Genomic DNA, 24,178 nt, shown 5'->3' with positions numbered 1-24,178 from the left:
AATGTGCAAGGGTACGGGAAAAAGGCAGGGCAATGGCACTAGGTCATAATGCTCATTTGGAGTGCTGGTACAGACACAATGGGCCGAATGGCCTCCTTCTCTGCTGTTAAAATTCTGCGATTCTATCATTCAGAGCTGCAAGCCCTAGCATCTGCCTGTTTTGCCACATTCACAGTTTCCACCTGTAGGGGTTGTGCGCTGCACAGCGTCGAGGGACAGAGTTTGCTCCAAACTTGTGCACATTGTTTGAAATAGCACCTCCCTCAGGGAGCATGCCTGCAACTTCCTAAGATGCACGTCCTGAAGGTGCTGCTCAGCACTGGGAATGCTCAATTGCAGACCCACCTTTATTATTTCTAACAGAGGTTTCCTTACTGGATTCAGTACTGCAGAGCTCTTGTTGCTGCAATGGCCAGGAAATTCAGACTCCTTTGGAGCTTAGTAAATCAAGTATTGCACCTGTGCTCTCAGGAAAAGGCACCCAATGAAAGCTTGATGCTGGGAAATAAGGGAGGAAATATATAAGCTTATCATTCCAGCTCACTCTTAAAAACCTCCCAGAGGTAATTTATAGAATGACCTCTGTAGAAACAAATAGAGGTACTAACACCACAGTGGCTGCTCACCCTCTTAGTCAAGGGTCTTTTGTTTTTATTCATACATGCTGGGCCAGCATTTATTGCCCATCCCTAATTGCCCTTGAGAAGGTGGTGATGAGCTGCCTTCTTGAACCGCTGCAGTCCATGTGGTGTAGGTACACCCACAGTGCGGTTAGGGAGGGAGTTCCAGGAATTTTGACCCAGTGACAGTGAAGGATCGGCGATAAAGTCCCAAGTCCGGATGGTGAGTGGCTTGGAGGGGAACTTCCAGGTGGTGGTGTTCCCATCTATCTGCTGCCCTTGTCCCTCTAGATGGTAGTGGTCGTGGGTTTGGAAGGTGGAAGGGGGAAGGGTGCAGCTGTCGGCAAGGAGCAGGGCCAGGCAGAGCCGGTGTCCTTGATCAGTCACAAAATGTGCTTTGTTCAGTGTGAAGCTGTTTAATTAGGGGAAGGACAAGCTGTTAATCTGTTTAAAAAAACATCTCTCACTGTAAAACGGCAGTATAGCTTTTGTGTAAATAGTTGATTGGTGAATTTCAATGAAATCACGACTAGTGTTAGACTTAACTAAATTAAACTGAATCTCCAGAAATATATAAGAACCCCGACACGTAGTTACTTGGTGGAACTCGTGGGTGACATACGGGTATATGCATTTGCTCGAATAAACCGGTGAATAGAGGAACTTGAGTCTCGTCTGATAATTGAACGCGGGGAAGGTGCCTGAACTCCCGCTTCACCGTCGAGGAGCCTTGGTGAATTGCTGCAGTACATCTTGTAGATGGTACACACTGCTGCTACTGTGCAATGGCGGTAGAGGGAGTGGCAGATGGGGTGCCAATCAAGCGGGCTGCTTTGTCCTGGACGGTGTCATGCTTCTTGAGTGTTGTGGGAGATGCATTCATCCAGGCAAGTGGAGAGTATTCCATCACACTCCTGACTTGAGCCTTGCAGATAGTGGACAGGCTCTGGGGAGCCAGGAGGTGAGTCACTCGCCACAGAATTTCTAGCCTCTGACCTGCTCTTGTATTTATATGGCTGGTGCAGTTCACTTCCTGGTCCATAGTAACTCCCAGGATGTTAATAGTGGGAGATTCAGCGATGGTAATGCCATTATACAAAAGGATCAAAAGTAGGGATAAAACATTCGAATGGTCTGTATATTTATTTTATTCTTTCATGGGACTATTTTGCTTCACATTACACCATTTGCATTTACACTACAATTGCAGTGTCGGTATAAAATAGTTTTGCCATTCTACGGTACAGCTAGAAATTCTAAATCCAGCATCAGGGCTCAACCTGACTCCAGAGTGAAGCAGAGTGAAAGTCCCTGAAGGAGCGATCTGCATTGAAATCAAAACACTTTTGACCAACTCTCCAATTATAGCGTAAATGCAGCCCATGATCTTATATTGGCCCATGATTCAGAAATGCAGTTGCAATCGGACAATCATTGTCTCTGGGTAATCCAACTCCTTCTGTGTTTCTGAGAGGAGCCATTTCCTCCCAAAGTTAGACAATAGTCCTCTTTATTCTTTGATGACAATGTAATAAGTAGCGGAATCTGTTCAGCTGTCTAAAGGAACTGGAAAAGCAATTTAAAATATGCTTGTTCAGCGTAAGTACAATGCAACATGAATAGCCTCGGGATATAGATAAAAACTGAAAGTCAAGGTTTTACAGTAGGGTCAGGCATGGCTTATAAAATTCCCCCTGCCTGGAGTTCCAGTCACATTAGATGATACTAAATAGTTCTAAGATTGATTATGCATAACAGTAATTTTAATAGAATATTTGTTCATTAGAAAATCTTGGAGAAGCATCAATTCATATAACAGCTACTAACTACATCCACAAACAGTTTTAGAATGATTTAGAAGCTTGCAGAAAAGGCTTGAGTCTGGGAAACAGAAACTCACGGTTCTGGCGTGTAAAAGGGATCCGAACTGTGGCGAACATACTGAGTGCAATGGAAAACTCGAAAGGCTAAGCCAGCCAGAAAATCTCTTGGGGACAAGTATCCAGCCACCGGTCGGACTACAAAGCCTGAACGCTCTGAAAAAGGGTGCAAAAGGATTTCTACTTAAATTCAATCCATAAACTGAGGAGGAAAAACTCGTAGAAGGAAAAACCAGTCCAAAAGTGTCAAATCCCAGTAAAAAAAAATCATTCATACTGGTACCAGTAATGCTGGAGCTCCATTTTTCATTATACAGGCCAGCTTGGGCAAGTTTTACTGACACCCTTTAATTCCAACTTTTCTGGGTCCTTTTTCCCCTTTTAATGTACAACGAATGTAATTTCAAATACCTTTCAAAAATGTAGAAACATCTTCCAGTTGTGGGATATTATCCTCTCTGTAGCCACAGTGCTTTGTTAGAAGAGGGAAATTCTTAAGGTACTCTTGACATGCATGAGTTGGGTAAAGTTTTGTCAGCTCTCTGAACACATTCCCCCAGGTCTTAATTTCTTCTTCCGTGTATTCAACTCTAGGAATAGGTTGACCACTAGAGGGCAGCAATAGAACATGTTATTGAACAACGATGTTAGTCTCGACTGGATCTGGAATAACAGTTTTTCCATCATCTGGTTATTGAGAATATTGAATGGCTTTCCACAGACAACTGCTGGTTTAATATTTGTGTGGTTGCCCACATCTTACCCATCAAGTGGCGATTATAAAGATTATACACAGGTTGGAAATCAGTACTTTATACAGATAAATAATAGTGATAAAGTCAGTCCTGATGTTTCAGTATGTTGGTATAAAAGATGCACCATCACAGTATGTGAGTTGAAATCTTTAAAACTGACTGGTCCAGGTAAACTGTTGCTCTCTGGAACCAATGGTAGGAAATAGAAAATAACAGTGATTGCTGGAAGTATGAAAAAAATAGAAAATTCTGGAAAAACATAACAAATCCCTCAGCTTATGGAAGAATACAGTCGATGAGCACAAAGACATTACAAAATTATAGAAACGTTTTCATACTGCCGGTGGCCATTGGTCATTAGCCAGTTTGGTCGGGTACAAGGTACCACCAGACATGACCATCAAACCTAAGATATATCTAAATCGGAAGTCCCATTCCGTCAAATGATATATGGCCAACCCAGAAGGTGCGGCACCTTAAAGCGTGTTTTCCAAGGGAGGGTACACATGACGTTGTTTAGCAATTAGATTGCTGGCTGGCTTCTAATAAGTGTCAGTTATTCTCTGTGCAGCAACCATAGCCAATGACACCTCTTTTCAACTTTCTTTTATTCTTTCATGGGATGTGGGCGTCGTTGGCAAGGCCAGCATTTGTTGCCCATCCCCAAGTGCCCTTGAACGGAGTGGCTTGCTCACCCAGTTCAGAGGGCAGTCAAGAGCCAAGCACATTGCTGTGGGTCTGGAGTCACATATGGACTAGACTGGGTAAGGACGGCAGGTTTCCTTCGCTAAGGGCAGATGGTTTTTTACAACAGACGATGATAGTTTCTTGGTCAGCGTTACTGAGGCTTGCTTTCAATTCCAGATTTATTTTTAAATTTACCTTATTGAATTTAAATTCCACCAGCTGCTGTGATGATTTGAATCCATGTACCCAGGGCATTAGCCTGGGCCTCAGGATTACTGATCCAGTGACATTACCATCATTATTGCTGAAAAGACTATTTAATGTCCTTTATTTAGCAAAGCAGGAAGATACAAATAGAGAAATTTTGCAACAGATGATTTCTAGGCTGGATGATATGCTCAGGCATCCACCTATTATTCATAAAAACAAAAAACAGCGGATGCTGGAAATCCAAAACAAAAACAGAATTACCTGGAAAAACTCAGGAAAAACCCTTGGGTCATGAGACCTCGAAACGTCAACTTAATTCTTCTCTGCCGATGCTGCCAGACCTGCTGAGTTTTTCCAGGTAATTCTGTTTTTGTTACCTATTATTCATTGTTGGCTACATCACAACTTCTGAGTTATGTATTGAGGAAGCCGCACACCCAGATTGGACTGACTCTGTATGGAGACAGAGTTTCTGAGCGCAGCTGCGGGGATTTAAAGGGCTGCAGCAACAACGCGCAGAATTATCTATTTCTTTTCCATATCGCACTGAGAGTTGAGATACAGAAGATGGAGGGCTGTACTACCGTGCCCTCATTAACACAGAGAACCCATCCATAATGAAGCTCTTACACATTTTGTGCAACAGCAAAGAACAAGGGTAGGCAACTTGAGGTGGAAAGCAGAGTGATACACCTCAGAATTGGGGATCAAATGAGTTCCAGTTTTCCAGTTTCTGCTCACTCACTTACCAACACCAAGACAGCTCCCACCGATTGCAAGATATGCTCTATGGCTCATCGTATCATCTGGAGAGTTATAGTTGTAACTGTAATTTCCTTACATCAGATGGCATGGAGCTTTCCTTGTAAGGATCTTACTGGTTGTAGACCAACAGGACAATCTTTTAGTAATAGACCCACAGGGCGGAATTGTCCCAGACTTGCACTAAGTGCGGTAGCAGACGTGAAAAAGGATGTTTTACCCACCGGCCGCAATGACCGGTCTTCGCGCCATATTGTCCGCTTGTCGCCTCATTAACTATGCAGCCGCGGGAAACACGCTGTCTCTGAATTGCCTCTGAATCGCCCCCCATGCAGTTACCTCACCGTTTCCTCACTCCGGTGCCATATTTAAACCACAGCCATGCCCACAGTTCTCAGTTCTTGCAACCCAGGACTGCTCCAGCGAAAGTCAAGAAGAGTTTAGTGACCCATCACTGGGATGCCTTTCGGAGGCCCACTGTGATGCCCTCTAACCCAGCTCTGGCTGGAGGAGGTCCAGCAATCTCACCACTCTGGTTTGGGGGGTGGTCGCAGTGGTGATCAGTGCCAATGCTGCACAGAAGAGGTTGGCCATCCAGTGCAGAGAGAGGATGAATGATCTCATCTGTGCCGCCAGGATAAGGCAACCATCTCATCACTCTAAACTCACACTCTCACAAGCCCATCACACATTCACTAGCATCTCACTCACTGCCAGCTCAAGGGACATCACCACTCACTCTCTCACAGACACCCTCACATCTCCATCTGGCCTCATCTCCTCTGGAGACTGCCTCCTCAGCCCTCACCATCTTGAGGCCACTTGCACAGGTCAACATGTGCCCCCACACACACCCTGGGATACCCTCCTTCCCCAGTACAGCCCCCACCCTGCAGCCTCTTCCCTCGCCTGAGGCCACTTCTCCCCCTTCCCCACGCAAGACCCAGCCCTGCAGCCGTTGAAAAGCCTCGCCTGCCTTATGGCTGGTCTGATAGTAGAGACCTGCCGAGCCCCCGAAAAGTGACGTGATGCTGTCTGTGAAGCCTGGCACTGATGACTACGAGTGCTGCCCGAAGCAAGGTAGGCAAACAAACCTCGAAGTCTCGAGTGAAGTGCAGCTCACCAAGTACAAGTCACTTATGTACAGTTGTGAAACACGCTAGCGTGCAATCATGCCAGTGCGGGGGGGTGATTCCGGCGAGCAGGGCTTATAAAGTATTGAAATTAGGTTCCCGATGTGTGGTGATGGGAAACACGGCCGCCATTGATGGGTACAGCGAACGGTCGCAAACCGGTTTCACGACAGCGTGAATCCGATTTTTGGCCTTCTCGCCACATTGTCCGCTCATGCTCACCATGACGCCCTCCGTCAAGGGGACCGGGCGATTCCGCCCACAGTTTGTGATGGTAAAGCTCAATGAGTTTTAAGTTGAGACAGTAATGTGTACGTAAACTCTTCTGAAACAAGCTGATCCACAAGATTTCAAAATAAAAATCAATGAAATTCTCTTTGTTACCTGCTAACACGTACATTTTGTAATTCATGGCAACATCCACAAAGTACTTCCTTCGCCTTCGGTACACATTGTCTTTAAAGCCCTGGGAACAGAGGGAGAGTAAGGCTGCACTTACACTACAACAGCAGCATCGATGCAAAGAAAACCACTTTGCACTGACACTACAGTTTGCAGTGTAAACTCAGCCTAAGACACATCATTTTAAAGGCTATCACACAACATAGCATTGTTATCAGAGCAGGCAGTAAGCCTATTATTAAAGAAAGCACGAAAGTATGAGTTTATATTACTCACTAAAACTGTAAGAAGAGCATTTTCAATCACTCATGCACTAACTGCTTTCATCGAGAAAGTCCAGCTCAGGTGGAGTTCAGAGATTAGGACATTATGATTTCCATTGTACCAATTCTCTGAAGTATCAGGTTTTTCCTCTACATCTTAGGTATGTTTCAGCTTCATGTTGAGGCACGGTCTTACCAGTGGAACTGGATATCAGAAACTGGGGCACAGGTTGCACACAATTTTCAACCAGTAATTGAAACAGTCAGGAGCTCCTGTGCAGCTTGTGCCCAAATTTCTGATTACCTCTGACAGGTGAGCCCCTCCCCTAGTGATAGCACAACATCAGAAAAGCTCTTACTTAAAAGTGACATTTTTCTCTTTTGTAACGTGACTTTCACACAGGGGTTACCAATCTCTCACTGAAACTGCAGAACGCACTGTGAAATCTGCTGATGCCAATGTTATAGTGAGAGATTGGGAAATGCTTTGTTGAAATCCTACCTCTAGTGAGAAGCATCATTGAACACAGCACAGAAGAAGGTCATTTGGCCTATTGGGACTCTGCCAGCACTCTGAACGTGCTAGTGACTCATCCCAATCCCCTGCTCTTTCCCCATAGTCCTGCAAATTTCTGCAAAACCTGAGGACATTTGTTTATATTCATTTTTTAAAAGTTAATTTTCTCTCCTTCTTTAGAAGCTTGCGCCCATCACAGTGTGGGCCTCAATGCCAAAGCCAGTACTTATTGCATAGCCCCAATCGCCGTTGAGAAGATTGTGGAGACAACTGAGTGGCTTCTTAGGCCCTTTCAGAGGGCAGTTAAGTGTCAGCTACATTGCTGCAGGTCTGGAGTCACATATAGACCAGAACAGGTAAGGACAGTGATTTCCTACCCTAAAGAACATTAGTGAACCAGATGGGGTTTTAACAACAGCCTGGTCGTTCCATGGCTGCCATGATTGGTGCTGGGGTTTTGTTCCAGATTTATTTAATTAGCTGAATTTCAATTCTTCACCTGGAATGGTGGTATTTGAATTTATGATTTAGCAGAATCCTAGTCTAGACCTCCTGATCACTAGTCCAGTAACATAGCCACAATGCTACATAATGGGGTCCCAATGGGGTAGATTTCATCTTTTACTGACTGTCCAGAGCTAACTAGAATAAGCTAACCAGCCTCATTTTCCTAATCCTTGATAAATTATTTTGGACACTTATCCAGAATTACATTTAAAACAACATCCCCACAAAGGCTAGCCTCTTGAAACTGGTGGTAACTCCATTCGGTAATAACCTTCCTTTTGAACACTGCCCCTTTGTTGGTACTCACTGGGTGATCTGCATCGAGATCTGATCCATACATCAGGACTCTCTGGGAACTTTTATCTAGTTCAGAAATCTTTCTTGGAAACCAAGGAACGCCACCACATTCTAGACAATACACATTAAAATAAAGATATAAGCACAGATGAACCATCAGCATATTCTGATTATGAGGGGCATGGACAGGGTGGATAGGGAGCAGCTGTTCCCCTTAGCTGAAGGGTCAGTCACGAGGGGACATAAGTTCAAGGTTTAGGGGGGATGTGAGGAAAATTTTTTTTACCCAGAGGGTGGTGATGGTCTGGAATGCACTGCCTGGGAGGGTGGTGGAGGTGGGTTGCCTCACATCCTTTAAAAAGTACCTGGATGAGCACTTGGCATGTCATAACATTCAAGGCTATGGGCCAAGTGCTGGTAAATGGGATTAGGTAGGTAGGTCAGGTGTTTCTCACGTGTCGGTGCAGACTCGATGGGCCAAAGGGCCTCTTCTGCACTGTGTGATTCTGTGATTCTAAGTTGTACTAGTGGAATTAATTGAGTAACTTACTAATTCTGAGATAGTTTTCCCAGTTATTGTCTTGAAAATCCATGCGCCTCTGATTCCAGCATTTATGTTGGGGCTGTAACCTCTTGCTCTGTCCCCAGTTTTTGGGGTCATGGGAGGTTCTGTCTTTTGCATATTGCTAGTGGGCATCAGGCCTGCAGTGGGTACAGGGCACCTGCTTGTACCAATATGCTCAAAAACAAATCTAGCAACTGTTGCCATTTCTGGAGGGGTTTTGTTACCCCTCTCTCTGGAAAGAACATCGATGTGCCCCTGTAGTCTCCGTTGTAAAGAGGCTTTCTTTATGGAAGCACTGATCAATTTGTACTCCCATCAAATCTGTTAGCATGGTATCTCCCTTCACAATATTAATTATGGCATTCTCCTGACTATAATTACAATGTAGCATGAGTTGCAAGGCTCTAAATAGAGAAAATGTTTTCGGCTCCACACACAGGTGCACTGGACCCATTCATGGATGGGGACCAGTAAAACTCTCTCAACATATTTTCATGCAATAATTGGAGGTTCTGATTAATTGTGGTCTTCACTGTCATTGACATTAGTAATGACATTACTATAAAAACATAATACATATATACCTATGTATCTTACGTACAGGACTTGTGGACTAACAAAAGTTGTATAATTGTTTAAAAGCAAAATACTGCAGATGCTGGAAATCTGAAACCAAAATAAAAATAGCTGGAAAAACTCAGTAGGTCTGACAGCATCCGTGGAGAGGAATAGTTAACGTTTCAAGTCCGTATGACTCTTCATCAGAACTGGTGAACTCTTACAGACTCGAAACGTTAACTGTGTTCCTCTCCGCAGATGCTGTCAGACCTGCTGAGTTTTTCCAGCTATTTTTATTTTTGTATAATTGTTTAATTGGTCAACATTACCCTTGGGTGATCCTGAAAGCTATCTAGTGACTGGACATTTTCCTCTTCTTTAGACAGGCATTTTTTTTATTAAGGTTGCATGAGAATGTAGTGGAATCTGTCCGTGATGGTCACTTTAAAGTTTCAGTGGTCTGTACAGGACAGGAATGCCTTGTAAAATGGAGAAACTGCAATTTTCACCTGATTGAAAGCATCAACAAGTTGGAATTAAAAGGCACATGTTTACCTTCACATGTGGTAGTGAATTTGCACTGAAATTCAAGTAAGGTATCAAATTAATCCATGTGGCAATTGGATCAGCAATAATGACAGTCTGCCTTTTTATTGTTGAGTCTACAGTAGGGATGTGACAAGTGAATAGTCACTACATAAGTCCCATCTTGGACCACTGGAGTCAGGAGCACTGCTTGGTTGCACTGTTTATGCAAGTTACAGTATCTGTCAAAAATATGCAAATGTTTCACATGGTATTTCCCATTGCCAGCTACCAGCAGGCATCATAAGTAAATAACTTTGATCCTTAAGGTACAGAAAATAACAAGGTGAAAGGTTGGAGACAGCATGTTGGTGGCCATTACAGCTCCAGTTGCACCCGCTATAATCAGTTTTAAAATAAGGCATCTGGCCTTTGACTTACAACATGCCGATGCTCCAACCTCATCCCTGTTATGTAAAAGCCATGTAAAGGTTGAAAATTCTGAAGAATAACTCTTTTCCGCCAATATATTCAGTGACCGGTATAAACTGTGAGAGCAGTTTTGTTCTATGTTCTCAAATCCAGTAAGAAATGGTCAATGCAAAACAACTTCTGTGCTGACCATTGTACCATAGCTTCTGAACGCAGTCCAGTTCCCAGAGGTAATAAGGCAAAATTCATATTAGTGCCCCACCGCTTTGACTCAATTTCTATGAACATGACAATGACAGTGCAATGTGTAGACAGTGCAATGTGTAGACAGTACAATGTGTAGACAGTACAATGTGTAGACAGTATGACTCGTACCTGCTTCCTCTGTCAAGTTGCTGGCCAATGGATTCAAAGAAACAATGTTTGTGTTGGCTCGTAGTAATCGAATCAGTTCATTAAAATCTTCTTTTGTGCTGCTGCAATCCACAAAGATCTCAACTTCTGAAGCTCCCCTCTTGGACTTTCTAGACTCTATATGAACTAGATTGATGTGTTTCTCCTGATGAAACAGAATTTAATTCAAAGTTCAGAATTTGCACAGGGAGAGTCAAAATGAAGTACGTTAGATGTGGGAGATAATTTGATCAGAGACAGGGACATAATTCATTCTCTATCTTGAACACTGTCTTTATTTTTAACTGACACCCTGTGATTTAATTCTATCAAAACTAGCAAACATTGAGAAACCTAGGGGTAAACAGAGAAGTAGTGTTCTCTGATGAAAGGTCATCAACCTGAAATGTCAACTCTGTTTCTCTCTCCACAGATACTGCCAGACTTGTTGAGCATTTCCAGTAATTTCTATTCTTTTTTTCAGATCTCCAGGGTGTGCAGTATTTTGCTTTCACATTGGGGCTTCTCAAAAGTTGCAGAGAAAGGAGCTGGAAGGTGCAAAGCTGTGAACAGTGCCATCACTGGCAGTAGGGTAGAATTGCAGCATGGCACACTTACATAGGCAGTTTCTAATGTAAATGAGGATATAGGAATTTGTTACGGGAATGTTAACAAAAATGTGACAACAAGAAATAAGATTTTGTAGCAAATGCAAACATAAGATGTTAAATGTAGGTACATACAATTAGTTGAAAGGGGGAGGCAGTGGTGGTATTGTCACTGAACTGGTATTCCAGAGACAAAAACAAAAAACTACTGCAGATGCTGGAAATCCAAAACAAAAACAGAATTACCTGGAAAAACTCAGCAGCCAGACCTGCTGAGTTTTTCCAGGTAATTCTGTTTTTGGTATTCCAGAGACCCAGGGTAATGGGGATCTAGGTTCAAATCCCACCACAGCAGATGGTGAAATTTGAGTTCAATAAAAACCTGGAATTAAAAGTCTGATGATGACCATGAAACCATTGTTGTAAAAACCCATCTGGTTCACTAATGCCCTTTAGGGAAGGAAATCCACCATCATTACCTGGTCTGTGACTCCAGACCCACAGCAATGTGGCTGACTCTTAAAAATGCCCTCTGATGGGTAATAAATGCTGGCCTAGACAGCAATGCCCACATCCCATGAATGAATACATTTATTTTTAAATTTCAGTAGGTCAACATGATCTTTTCAGTGATAGTTGTTTCTCAGTACACTGTAGAATCTTACTTGAAAGATTTGAAGAGATTTCACTAATTCACCAACTTCGTTTTTCAAGGCAAACAGGATTGTGGTCCTGGAAGTTTCATCCCTGACATTTTCTTTGCTGACTTTCTTCTCATCATATTTACTGGACCATCCTTTATTTACCTGCAAAAAATGTTTGAATCAAAATGTTTTTAAAAAGTAGTTGTCAAATTGGAAGAGTTTATCTAAGTACTAATGACTGTGTATAACATATGAATGCAGATGAAGAGGGTTCTACTTGGATTATACAGCATCCAGTGATGAGAATTTATTGAATCTGATGGGGAGACGGTTAGACTCTCTCTTGTTGGAGATAGTCATTGCCTGGAACTTTGTGTGGTGCGACTGATACCCGCCACTTATCAGCCCAAGGTTGGATGTTGTCCAGGTTTTGTTGATTGTGGTTTGGGACTGTGTCATTATCTGAGGAACTGCAAATGGAGCTGAAGTCTGTGCAATCTTCGATCCCATTTCTGACTTTACTTTGCAAAGAGAATCATTGATAAAGCAGCTGAAGGTAGACAGGCTGAGGACATTGCCCTGAGGAACTCCTGCAGTGAAGTCCAGGGCTCAGATGATTGACCGCCAACAATCATAACCATCTTCTTTTGTGCTAGGTCTGTCCCCAGCTTTGGAGTGTTTTTCCACAATTCCCCATTGGCTTCAGTTTTACTAAAGTTCCTAGGTGCCACACAGTCAAATGCTGCCTTGACGTCAAGGGCAGACACTCACACCTCACCACTGGGATTGAGCTCATATTCATGTTTGGACTAAGTCTGTAATGAGGTCTGTAGTCAAGTGGTTCTGGCAGAACACAAATTGACCAGGTTTGAGCAGGTTATTGATGAGTAAGTGCCACTTGATAGCACTGTTAACAACTTCTTCCATTACTTTGCTGATGATTGTGAAAAGACTAATAGGCCACTAATTGATGGAGTTGGATTTATCCTGCCTTTTGTGAATAGGACATGGTTGGGCAATTTTCCACATTGGTAGGTAGAGGCCAGTGTTGCAGCTGTACTGCAACAGCTGGGTTAGAGATAGAGCTAATACTGGAGCACAGGTGTTCAATACTACAGCTGGGATGTTGCCAGGTACTGTAGCCTTTGCTCTGTCCAGTGCATTAAGCCATTTCTTGATGTTATATGGACTGAATTGGCTGAAGACTGGCATAAATAATGGTGGGGCCTCAAGAGGAAGCATGTTTGTCAGTAAGGCTGATGTATTTTAGGGGATCTATATTTGTAACTTCCTGAGTTCCTGAGAAAGTATCTTTTAGTCTGCATTGCTCTCCACAGCTTGCCATTAATTCCTGGATATCTCGGACTTCTTATGTGAGCTAATCCACATTGCTTTGCCTGTATATCAAAGGCCAGAGCTGAAACTGTAGTCCCGAAACTACCTGTTCTGGTTACACAACGTGTAATCCTCAATTTCAAATTATGTAACAAATCTTGGCACGTTATAGATTCCTTTTTTCTTCCAATTCCTTTTTCTTAGACTTATTGTTGTATTTCACCAGGGAATGCATTTTCTTGTTCACTCTCTCGAATTGTACTGTTTCTGGCATAATACATGCAAGTGTCCCTTCTTCTGACATGTATGGCATCTTATAATTCCAGAAGTGCACATATCTCCAGAGTATGGGGCAAAAGTCCACAACTGTGGTAATTATTTAGTTCATCGGGGTCGTTCTGCCTCCATTTATGGCTTTGCTTTTGGTTGGGGCACATATGTTAGGTTGACGGAGCTTTCCCATTTCAGTTGATCTACATTTGCTTTCCCATCAGTTTAGTTTCCAACTATATCTGTTGCATTTTTCATAGCTTCACTCACTTCTGCCTTTGGACTAGCACCTTGAGTGGAAGGTCAGGATTAAACTGAAACTTTCCTGATTATGACAAGGCAACTGCAACATAGTGGGAAATCACTTCTTCATGTAATGCACCACTCACACAGTACTTTACTAATCACCTTGGAACTATGATGAAACTGTCTGCATATTCCCCTTCTTGTTTCCCTTATAAAATTTCCCAAAAAACGTTTCTCCCCATATCACAAAAACGCTTTCAAATTTTTCTACTGCTATCTCTTTAGATCCATATGTCCATAAATGTATGCCTAAGGAAACCAAGTTTTTTTTATTAATTGATGGCATGTGGGCATCGCTGGCTAGGCCAACATTTATTGCCCATCCCTAATTTCCCTGGAGAAGGTGATGGTGAGCTGCCTTCTTGAACCGCTGCAGTCCATGTGGTGTAGGTACACCCACAGTGCTGTTAGGAAGGGAGTTCCAGGATTTTGACCCAGTGACAGTGAAGGAACAGCGATATATTTCCAAGTCAGGGTGGTGAGTGGCTTGGAGGGGAAATTCCAGGTGGTGGTGTTACCATGTATCTGCTGCCCTTGTCCTTCTAGGTGGTAGTGGTCGTGGGTTTGGAAGTAAAACAACAATAGCTATTGTAAACAGTATTTAATTGGTAGCTTTAATTAAAAAGAAAAATGTTCTTTCAGTTAAATATTTCAGGAAGCCATTGTATTTATCCATGTTTTATGAGGCCAGTTTGTATAGTATTTGTGGTGAAATATGTTTTCTTTGTTAATCAGACAAATATAATTGTTTTCCCTGAAGGAACACATCATCATTGTAATCTACAATATAAAAAGAATCATCAATTCAGCACTTATCTTACAGTTATTATCAAGCATCATTGCCCAGGTTCTGTCAGATTATTCTGCTGCTTGTTTCCTGTTTTTTTTTCCAATCGCATGTCTGCCATCACTTTCGATTATTCTGTTATTCCCTAACCTGAGCTACCTTGTGCAGTGCTTCATCATCGTGACTTTAAATGGTGTTTCTCCAAATTGCTAACCAATACTGCATTATAGATGTCTGCGTGCCATAAGCACCATAGCAGTTTCCACTGGAGAGAGATTTAACCAATTCCTTCGCATAGTATAACACCATGAGTTTATATTGTTGCACATTCAGAATCATTGATGAATATTATATGGTATGGTCTAGCAATAATGCGTTACTTATTTTTAGAATAACGTAAAGAATAGGCAACGAGTAGTGTTCTTTAAGGTTACTTATAATGCTGATGATTTGGTTCTGCTCACCTTGATGTTTAATGAATGTATTCCAGTTTAAAGTAAACTGGTATCTCAACCAAGATTAACATATTTGCTCTTACTTTTCGATCCCTGTTATATTAGTTTTGAACATTTGGTGCAATTATTTGTGCAGGGAATTCTTGGTAGATCGTGGAGGAATGGATTCATGAAACAGCAATAGTTTTCTTCAGGAGCATGAGTGCAACTGGTAGCATGCCTGTCTCTGAGCTGGAAGGACAAGTGCAACTTCAAACTTGTTGGCCACTGAAGAACCCAGCCAGTGGTGCAGGAAAGCCAGTGTGTATCAGTGCCAGTCCCCAGCCCAGATAAATGGGGAGGCTTAATGGCAGGAAGGGAATCTGGCTGTAAAACTGCCCTACAAATCCAAAAAATGATGGTTAACATGAAGAGTGATCAACCAGCATTGTGGCATCCCCATGGAACAGGGCAAAAGCAGAGAGAGAGCAATAGGTTTCTTCAACCATTAGTCAGTTGTAATTATGACATTACTCAAATTCAATTACATAACTTCTGTACTTCAAACTTGCCCATATGCGCTGGTATGAGAACTTAAATTAACAGCCAGACAAATATAAACGATTTGAAGCAAATTCAGCATACGACCGCAATGCTTCAGGGACACCTAATTTCAGTGGATGATCCTTCTAATTTGTGTTGTGAATTTAATGTATATTCTTTTGTTATAAAACTGTAATAAAGTTACAGGGTTTTCACAATAAAATTTGCAATGCTGTATAGTAAAGAGAAGATACTAAGCAAGACTCTTGTGAGAGACTGAGATAAGGAAGACTGTCAATAATTGGATAATGAAAAATATTCTGCATTGTTTAAAAAATACTTTTAAAATGTACAGCTGTCTACAAGAGTTTTGACGAATTAGCTGAAAAACAATTCTTGTAGAATATTTGTAAACTTGAATGCAGGGAAACCTGCAGATTACTGGCTTCAGACTCTGAGTAACAAATTAAACTCTAAAATAAATAATGTGTCATTCATTGCTACTATAGAGAGCAAAATGATTCTGGATACTATTATCAATTGAAGGAATGTTCAGTAATTATGTTAACTATAACTAGAACTATACATTATTTTTAATAAATTTTGTTTTACCTAATCTACCCAATTGCCCAGGTAAGTGATATTCACTACAGTGACAAAAGCTATAACTGAATCTCCAATCTGAATAACTAAATAATCACTAACTGTTGCCCATATTTAATCTCCTTCATAAGCACAAATGTAATGACAAATATAATCATTCAATCTATCTGTACACTCCAGATATCGGGGTAAAATTTAATTTGAAGTAAACATTTTTACATGCTTTAATCTGAACTCTGAAAGGAGTGGCATAGTTACTTATTATTATATAATTTTACCAAATATTAGATTATTAGTACCAGAAAGTTTTTGAAACTTAAATCAATTATTAAAATGCATAATACCTCAAGGCCTAGTGTGAATAGGGTAATGGTAGATTGGCCAATAATCCAGAGAGCATGAATTGAGAATGTAAATTCTATTTTAAAAGCCTGGACTATAATGTTATCATCAGAAGAAGTGACCACAAAGCTGTATAATTGTCATAAAAACCCAACTGGTTCACTAATGCCCTTTAGGGAAGGAAACCCGCTGTCCTTACCCAGTCCGGTATACATATGATTCCAGTCCCACATAAACATGGTTGACTCAACTGCTCTGCTAAGTAGCCTAGCAAGTTATTCAGGTGCCCCACCACCACCTTCTCAGGGCAACACATGCTGGCTTTGGAGTGATGCCACATCTGAGAATGATAAAAAAAAAGGAAAGGAAATATTTGAAGTATATGAAATTTAGCAGTAAAACATTTTACCACTAACTCTTACAATATATTTATTTGTGTATTTTATGGGAAACCATGTCAGATATAATGTGTGCAATGTCATACCTGCTTCATTCAAAGCCAAGAAACTCTTTAATAAAAAACAGAGAACCAATTTGTTTCTTAAGCATTTGGTCTTTCTGCCAATGCAGAAACTTTTAAATCTACAAAGTAAATATGTTCGTTTTATTTGTTTGTTGTTTTCCAATGCAGTCATTTTCCCTCTAATGAAAAGGATGCTATAAAAAAATCCTATCAGCTGCACCATGTATAATGGGGCATTCGTGGCCCATTTTAAACCTGTGACTAATTTTAAACTGATGCTTTTCCTTCCTCACTGTTAACACCTGTAAACTGGTCTGACTTGCCTCTGCCTCAGCACTTTTTATTGCCAGTGGGCCCATCTTATACCAAGGCTCCTTTCATTTCAAACAAGTATCCAGTCTCTATTTGAACCTGAGCCACCATATTTCATTTGGGAATTTTTCAATTAGCTTCATTGCGGTCCAAGTTATATTAACTTTCCTAAATATACACCATCCCATTGTTCATTTAACTTTCTCCATCAGTAAAAAAAACCCTACAGATCATATTCCAAATATTTATGATTCTGTTACATAGGACGAGTTTATCCACACTGCTTCTGTGATTCAATAAACTGACAGGAGCCAGAAGATGCATGTGTTATACTTAAGTTCCAGCACATAAAATCCTGGATCCATCAATGCCAGTTGAGCAAAGTGTCAATTAAATTATTTTTTATGTAACTTATTATAAACCACTACCTTAATAGGGATGTGTAATAAACACTAGTTAAACCCATATCCATAGGATGATTGAAAAAGCAATGACTACAGTGTGAAGTATAATATTTTCACCATGGGTTGTTTTACCGTTACCGTAAAAAGAGTTTTTTTTAAAAGAATTCTTAAGAGAATAAAAAGCTAAAACCAACAGTATATCAGAGCACTTTCTGAACTCACAACTATAGGTGACCATTTAGCTTAAGTTTAATTTCTGTTTAAGACTGCACAAGCTAGTTGCAATTAAATATCTGGAGTTCAATTTATAACATAAGAACATTACAAGATACAAACGGACTAAGTGGCTCAACTAGTCCATGTCAGTGATTACCTTCTACCAGCAAATCACAATTACCCACTCTGCTCGCATTTGCCTTCAATCCCCTTTTCCCACATCCACCGATTCAATTTAACCTTAAAAGCTGATCTAGTTTCTACCTCAACCAGCAGCCCTGGGAGTGAAGTCCACTGCCTCATGAGACTATGTTAAGAGCTTTCTCCAGTCGCCTGTTCTAAACCTCTTACATTTAACCAAAGCCTCTGGGAACTCTGGATCTTGGCCCACCCAACTATCCCAAGACTGGGGCAAACCCCAGCTGTGAACTCACCTGATTGTTTAAACGTTGTTCTTCCAGTAAGCCCGAGTCCAGCGACATTCCTCGCTTAGCCCAGTATTTACTTCCAATCATCATCTTGGCAACGTTTCGAGGGGGGAAAGGTTTAAAGGACCGTGTTGTTCAATGGGGACTGCGAATGAGTCTGAGTTCAGTGGCAGCTCTGCCTCTTTAAGTACTCCCCGCTGCTGATGGACTGATAGATAAGAGGCGCTGCTGCTCTGAGCGCTCCAGAGACATCACAGAAACATCGTCACCAACCCGCTCTGTCAGCTCCGTCCTTTCCACGAGAAAGAACATTGGTACAGAGGCTGCAGATATGATTTTAGTTGTATATAGTGCAGCGTGATGTATAAATCGCAGGGAGAGGTTCAGGGGCATCATTCACTCAGTGAGACTTCCCTGAACATTTGCCTGGGATACTTTGAGATATCAGTTGGGTTTTAGTTTTGGAAAGTGAATGTACTGAAATTTGTATTGGAGGGCCATGCTTCTTTCCAAATATGGGCATTTGAACACCAGCTGTACTGAACAGCATATTTTCATTTGACTCAATAATCCGGACAGCTGTTGTTTGATTTACACCACGCACTACGGAAAAGTTATTTGCACTTCGCGAGTTGTAATGAAGTTAATCAGCAAGATTGTTTTTTTTTTATATTCGTTCACGAGATGTGGACGTCCCTGGCTGGGCCAGCATTTATTGCCCATCCCTAATTTCCCTTGAGAAGGTGGTGGTGAGCTGCCTTCTTCAACTGCTACAGTCCCTGTGGTGTAGGTACACCCACAGTGCGGTTAGAGAGGGAGTTCCAGGATTTTAACCCAGTGACAGTGAAGGAACGGCGATACATTTCCAAGACAGGATGGTGAGTGACTTGGAGGGTAACATGCAGGTGAAGGTGTTCCCATGTATCTGCTGCCCTTGTCCTTCTAGATGGTAGTGGTCGTGGGTTTGGAAGGTGCTGCCTAAGGAGCCTTGGTGACTTTCTGCAGTGCATCTTATAGATGGTACACACTGCTGCCACTGTGCACGGGCGGTGGAGAGAGTGAATGTTTATGGATGTGGAGCCAATCAAGCAGACTGTTTTGTCCTGGATGATTTCAAGCTTCTTGACTGTTGTTGGAGCTGCTCTCATCCAGGCAAGTGGAGAGTATTTCATCACACTCCTGACTTGTGCTTTGTAGATGGTAGACAGACTTTGGGGAGTCAGGAGCTGAGTTACTCCCCACAGGACTCCTAGCCTCTGACCTGTTCTTGTAGCCACAGCATTTATATGGCTAGTCCAGTTCAGTTTCTGGTTAGTGGTAACCTCCAAGATGTTGATAGTGGGGGATTCAGTGATGGTAATGCCATTGAACATCAAGGGGCAATGGTTGGATTCTCTCTTTGGAGATGGTTATTGCCTGGCACTTGTGTGGCATGAATGTTTCTTGCCACTTGTCAGCCCAAGCCTGGATATTGTCTAGGTCTTGCTGCATTTGGACATGGACTGCTTCAATATCTGAGGAGTCACAAATGGTGCTGAACATTGTGCAATCATCAGCGAACATCCCGCCTGACTTTATGATGGAAGGAAGGTCATTAATGAAACAGCTGAAGATGGTTGGGCCGTGGACACTACCCCGAGGAACTACTGCAGTGATGTCCTGGAGCTGAGAGGACTGACCTCCACAACCATCTTCCTTTATGCTAGGTATGATTCCAACCAGCGGAGACTTTTCCCCCTGATTCCCAATGACTCCAGTTTTGTTTGGGCTCCTTGATGTCACACTCAGTCAAATGCTGCCTTGATGTCAAGGGCAGTCACTCTCACCTCACCTCTGGAGTTCAGCTCTTTTGTCCATGTTTGAACCAAGGCTGTCATGAGGTCAGGAGTTGATTGGCCCTGGTGGAACCCAGACTGGGCATCAGTGAGCAGGTTATTGCTAAGCAAGTGCCACTTGATAGCACTGTTGATGACCCCTTGCATTACTTTACTATGATTGAGAGTTGACTGATGGGGCAGTAATTGGCTGGGTTGGATTTGTCCTGCTTTTTGTGTACAGGACATACCTGGGCAATTTTCCACCCAGCCGGGTAGATGCTAGTGTTGTAGCTATACAGGAACAGCTTGTCTAGGGACATGGCAAGTTCTGGAGCACAAGTCTTCAGTACTATTGTCGGTAGAACATTGTGCAATCATCAGCGAACATTCCCATTTCTGACCTTATGATGGAAGGAAGGCCATTGTTGAAGCAGCTGAAGATGGTTGGGCTGTGGGCACTATCCTGAGGAACTACTGCAGTGATGTCCTGGAGCTGAAATGATTGACCCCCAACAACCACAACCATCTTCCCTTGTGCTAGGTATGACTCCAACCAGCGGAGAGTTTTCCTCCTGATTCCCATTGACTCCAGTTTTGTTTGGGCTCCTTGATGCCTCACTCGGTCAAATGCTGCCTTGATGTCAAGGGCAGTCACCCTCACCTCACTGATTAAAATTTCAGCTTCTCGTTTACAATGTTGAACGCCAGGGGATACTAACTGGGAATCTTGCTTTGTACAAGCAGCCAGAGCAGGATAAAACCGAAATAGCTGCAGGCTAATTGATCTAATTTGACATTAATTTGTTTTCATAAAATCGTATTAACGTTGTTTTAAAAAATCAATGCGATATGGTTCTCATTGTGCAGAGTAAGTGAATGCAAGTTGCTATTGGAATAGAATACTACACTATTCCTTCTTGCTAATACTCAAGAAATTTCCGTGTATGAAGAATTTTCAGACTCTTAACACGTGCATTTTATTCTAATATGTTCGGCATTTATCTTGCTCCTACGTCCTTGCCAGGTTTAAGCGACCGCCAAATCCCTCGACTTGATCATCAGTAGCTGTTTGAAAGAAATACTTTCAATGCCGCCAGACTTAAAGTGAAGGGTAAAACATGTCAATAAAATGCACAAACCAGAGCCGCTGCCAGCAAGTTCAACGGTAAATGAATAGAGTGAAACCTTATTCTTTCTACTGAATACACATTTTGTCTTGAATAAAATTATGGCCGGCTTCCGTAAAATTTGCTTTATTCTTTCCTGACGGATTTCACCCTCTTCGTATTCAGACTTTCCACCAGTGTCGTTTCACCACCCACACTATTTCTTGACAAGGGAGTTTCCCTGGCAAAACAATGAATTCCCATCACAGGAATATCTCGTAAACCCATGAGAGTCAACGAGGTTAATTTAATCCAGACTCCTAACACTTTGTAATAAACAATAAATTAATTAACCTGGTTTGCAAAAGACATCTGTAAAATTTAATAACAATATGTTGTCTAAATATTTTTGAGTAACAGTTGTAGGTGTAGGCCCAAGGGATGGAATATTGTGAGGTTCTGAGTTCCAGGGTATATACAGCCAGACATATCATAGCTAGCAATCTGTACCAGTTGGACGGAGTTTGTGTAAACCACTATGGTAGGAAGATGAGGACGATAAAAGACCATTTTGGGGTAGTAGGAAAAAATGGTTATTATCCATGATTGTAATGACTCTGAACTGACATGGACAGAACGGGACTCAAGTGTGGGAAGGGATTCCATACTGTTCACTGTGATAGTGCATTCCAGGTCAGAATGTGACATCAGGAGCTTTAGGTAGTTAGCATTCTGGAAGCTGAGACATGTTTGATTAACAGTAATGTTACTTTTACTTCCCCTTTCGGTTTTCAGGCTGTCTCCCCCCACCCCCACCCCCAATAATTAACACAATTTGTATGAATAGTATTCAAAAAGTGCTTAAGAAAGTTCTCAGAGTGGACTTGTAAAAGCCCAAAATATAAACCAACTGTTTCTTAAGCACTCCTTGTAAGACTTAAGAGCTATATTTGGTTAAAACTTGGGACCCCTCAAAAGATCAAATCATTATTGAAATGGATGATTAGAAATAATGAAAATGTGATATGTGAATATCAGTCTAACTGGTTACATGAAATTGCGTTGAATTGCACTGTCAACTAGCACAGAAAGAGGCCATTCAGCCTGTTGTGCCTGTGCTGGCCCTCTGATGGAGCAATTCGCCTAGTGCCACTTTCCTGCCTTTTCCCTGTAGCTCTGCATTTTTTACCTCCTCAGATAATGATCCAATTCCCTTATGAAAGCCTCAATTGATCCTGCCTCCACCACATACTCAGGCAGTGCATTTCATATCCTAACCACTCACTGAATTAAAAAGCTTTTCGTCATGTGACCATTGCTTCTATTGGTAATTATCTTAAATCTGTGCTTTCTGCTTCTCGATCAATGGGAACAGTTTCTCCCTACCTATTCTGTCCAAACCCCTCAGATTTTGAATACCTCTATCAAATTTCCTTTAGACCTTCTCCAAGAAGAGCAATTACAACTTCCCCAATATATTCACATAACTGAAGTTCCTTGTCCCTGGACTCATTCTCATGAATCTTTTCTGCACCCTCTCTAATGCCTTCACATCCCTCCTAATGTGGTGCCCAGAACTGGATGCAATACTCCAGTTGAGGCCAAAGCAGTTTTTTATACAGGTTTAACATAAAGTAACATAAGGAGTACTCTGTCCCTATTGATAAAACTCGGGATGCCGTATGCTTTATTAACCACTCTTTCAACTGGTATTAACACCTCCAATGATTTAGGCACAAATACACCCAGGTCCTTCTTCTCCTGCACCCCCTTTAGAATTGTACCCTTTATTTTATATAGCCTTTCTGTATTCTTCCTACCAAAATGAATAAGAAAGTTCTCAAAGTGGACTTGTAAAAGCCCAAAATATAAACCAACTATTTCTTCTCTGCCACTTGTCTGCCCATATACTAACATATCCATATCCTTTTGAAGTTCTACACTTTCCTCCTCCTGCTTCACAATACTTCCAAATTTTGTATCATCTGCAAATTTGTAAGTTGTACATCAAGGTCTAGGTTGCTAATAAATATCAGGAAGAACAGGGGTCCTAAAGCCGTTCCCTTGGGAACTCCACTATAAACCTTCCTCCAGCCTGAGAAACAACTGTTTAGTACTCTTTATTTCCTGTTATTCAGCCAATTTCATATCCATGTTGTTACTGTTCCTTTTATTCCACAAACTCCAACTTTAATCACAAGTCTGTTGTGCAGCAACCTATCAAATGCCTTTTGGAGGCCATGTACACTATATCAACAGCATCACTCTTATCAAACAATGCAGTTGACATTTAGGGAAGCTATTTGGGTCTATTTGTGAATATACCCTTGTAAATATGTTGGTTTCAAATGTTTTCACCTGGTTTGTCTGCTTCTCCACAATGGGTTTTCTCACTCTGCACAGACATATGTTGTTGTTACTGTTCTGTTGAAGTTGTTTCTCTTTTAAACATGCAGAATATGTGAGGAGTCACAGTACAGGAAAATCTCTTTAGGCATTTTTTGTTCCAAAACCTTTGCTGAATCAGAGGTCACGAGTTATTTTTGATTGTGGTTTGTATTGCAGGGTTAATGACCCCAAACAGCTAATGAAAAAGATACCACAAAGAACAAACTAAAGATGAGTTCAAGTACATAATCAGGAACATGGTGCCAAATGCAACTCACTAAACCTCCTTCAACAGCAACTTTCAAATCAGCAACCTTTACCATCTAAAAGGACAAACCATAGAACTATAGAAAAGTTATGGCGCAGAAAGAGGCCATTCAGACCAACATGCAACAAGGGCAACAAGCCCATGGGAACACCACCACCTGCATGTTCCCCTCCAAGCCACATACCATCCTGACTTGGAGCCATATCAGTGGTCCTTCACTGCCACTGGGTTAAAATCCTAGAACTCACTTCCTAACAGCACTGTGTGTGTACCTATACCAAATGGACTGCAGCATTTCAAGATGGCAGCTCACCACCATCTTCTCTAGGAAAATTAGGGGTGGGTGACAGATGTTGTCCTTACTAGCAATGCTCAAGTCCCATGGGAGATTACAAAAA

At 41.8% G+C, this 24,178-nt stretch overlaps 1 protein-coding gene across 1 annotated transcript in view; it reads right to left on the bottom strand.

Moving 5' to 3' along the window:
• LOC144696813 (tryptophan 5-hydroxylase 2-like) overlaps positions 1–18,291 on the bottom strand; it is a 49,641-nt gene extending 31,350 nt beyond the window's left edge. The window contains exons 1-7 of the mRNA XM_078568560.1: positions 18,208–18,291; positions 11,780–11,920; positions 10,489–10,672; positions 8,044–8,144; positions 6,446–6,513; positions 2,912–3,108; positions 2,521–2,656 (exon numbers count right to left, since the gene is read on the bottom strand). Of these exons, the coding sequence (XP_078424686.1) occupies positions 2,521–2,656; positions 2,912–3,108; positions 6,446–6,513; positions 8,044–8,144; positions 10,489–10,672; positions 11,780–11,920; positions 18,208–18,291 (911 nt within the window). The remainder of the gene's footprint in view (positions 1–2,520; positions 2,657–2,911; positions 3,109–6,445; positions 6,514–8,043; positions 8,145–10,488; positions 10,673–11,779; positions 11,921–18,207) is intronic.
• Positions 18,292–24,178: the final 5,887 nt, after the last annotated feature.

This window comes from Cetorhinus maximus, chromosome 22 (genome assembly GCF_964194155.1).
Source record: "Cetorhinus maximus chromosome 22, sCetMax3.hap1.1, whole genome shotgun sequence".
NCBI classification, from domain to species: Eukaryota; Metazoa; Chordata; class Chondrichthyes; order Lamniformes; family Cetorhinidae; genus Cetorhinus; species Cetorhinus maximus.
The sequence above is the reverse complement of the archived record's forward strand: the minus strand, read 5'-3'. Positions and strand labels throughout refer to the sequence as shown.